This window comes from Alosa sapidissima, chromosome 19 (assembly GCF_018492685.1).
Source record: "Alosa sapidissima isolate fAloSap1 chromosome 19, fAloSap1.pri, whole genome shotgun sequence".
Lineage (NCBI taxonomy): Eukaryota > Metazoa > Chordata > Actinopteri > Clupeiformes > Clupeidae > Alosa > Alosa sapidissima.
In genome coordinates this window covers 13,786,327-13,787,960 of record NC_055975.1, presented here as the reverse complement: position 1 = coordinate 13,787,960, position 1,634 = coordinate 13,786,327, and the positions used below count along the sequence as shown (strand labels likewise).

Sequence of the window (1,634 nt, the reverse complement as noted above, 5' to 3'; positions counted from 1 at the left end):
TCAAAAGGTCAAATGCATTTAATCAGAAACACACACACTATATCTCAAGACTGGAAACACATGATTAATGTTGTTTGAAGTGCTGGCAGATGGAAACTTAACTGAATGTTTAAAAAAGAAAGAGAAGCGCTGACCTTGAGCAAGCAGTTATACTGGCTACATTGAGATCAGTCTTCTAAAAAGATTTCTATTCAAAAAATGTTTAATCTTGGGCCAGATTTCTCCATGTACGAGAAACAAGCCAAATATGTTTGGACATGCAGCTGGTGCTGGGTGATTAAAAGTATACTTTATAAAATAAGTATATATATGTAAAATAAAAATATATAAAATGTATTGGACTGTGTTTTTGAATTAAATGTGTGGTGATAATATTGTATTACTTTTATACTAACATGAGCATTTTTACTGAGGGAAATGGAGTCACATATGACCTACATTAGTCATGACATCACCGCCCCCTTGTGGAATGTGTCTTCAAATAGTCTAAAATATGGCAGACAATTTCTTAACTACATACAATATATTTACAAAAATAATGTAATCCATCATTTTCATTTATCATATACATTTCAGACACAATGCCTTGCTAAATCAGCCTGTCACCTGGATGTACAGTTTGTAGACGTAGAATCTACCTCCGTATTCTTTGGATCACAGCTTATTCTTCTCAAATGGCTCCCGCCAAGTGGAGACAATTCTGGCATAGACTTTTTCAATCTGAAACAGTCATTTTGAAAATAATCCTTATGTAATAAAGTGAAAGGTTGTTTAAGCTCTAAAGTTTAATATTGTATATACATCCCCAAATCAGAAAAAGATGGAACGCAAATAAAAACAGAATGTGATAACATACAAATCTTGTAAAAACATGCATGTATTCAGCTGCAAAAAGGACATGGACAACGTATCAAATGTTGATTTTTGTTGAAAATATTTGACTATTTCATGGAAAATATATGTTCATTTTGAAGTTGATGCCAGCAACATGGGCAGGAGCATTTGTATCATTGTTTTGCTTTACCTATTCATTTAACAAAATTCTGTAAATGTCGTTATAGAGTTTTGAGAATGACATGTCCTATTCCTGCCCAATATAGGATTTCAGTTGCTTAACAATTCTTGTTCATGTTTTTCATCATGTTTCTCATTCTATGATGCACCTAATTTGACAGGTCTGGACTGCAGACAGGCCACTTTAGCACCTGCACTCTTCATCTATAAGTAAGTAAGTATACTTTTTTGATCCCGTGAGGGAAATTTGGTCTCTGCATTTAACAATCAATCGGTGAATTAGTGAAACACAAACAGCACACAGTGAACACACAGTGAGGTGAAGCACACACTAATCCCGGCGCGGGGAGCAGTGAGGGGTTAGGTGCCTTGCTCAAGGGCATTTCAGCCGCGGCCCACTGGTCGGGGCTCGAACCGGCAACCCTCCGGTTACAAGTCCAGAGTGCTAACCAGTGGGCCACGGCTGCCCATATAGAACCGTACTGTTTAAATATGTACATAATTCATTTTGGCATTGTTTTCCTGAAATATTCCAGGTCTTCTCTGGAAAAGACATTGCATGGGTGGCAGTATATGTTGCTCAAAACCTGTACATATCATTCAGAATTGATTGTGCCTTG

General features: G+C 36.7%; 1 protein-coding gene across 2 annotated transcripts in view; it reads right to left on the bottom strand.

The window, feature by feature from the left end:
• plaat1l (phospholipase A and acyltransferase 1-like) overlaps positions 1 to 1,634 on the bottom strand; it is a 4,696-nt gene continuing 3,062 nt past the window's right edge. For both annotated transcript variants that reach the window (XM_042072023.1, XM_042072024.1), the window contains exon 4: positions 1 to 720. In XM_042072023.1, the coding sequence (XP_041927957.1) occupies positions 655 to 720 (66 nt within the window). In that variant the 3' untranslated portion in view covers positions 1 to 654. The remainder of the gene's footprint in view (positions 721 to 1,634) is intronic.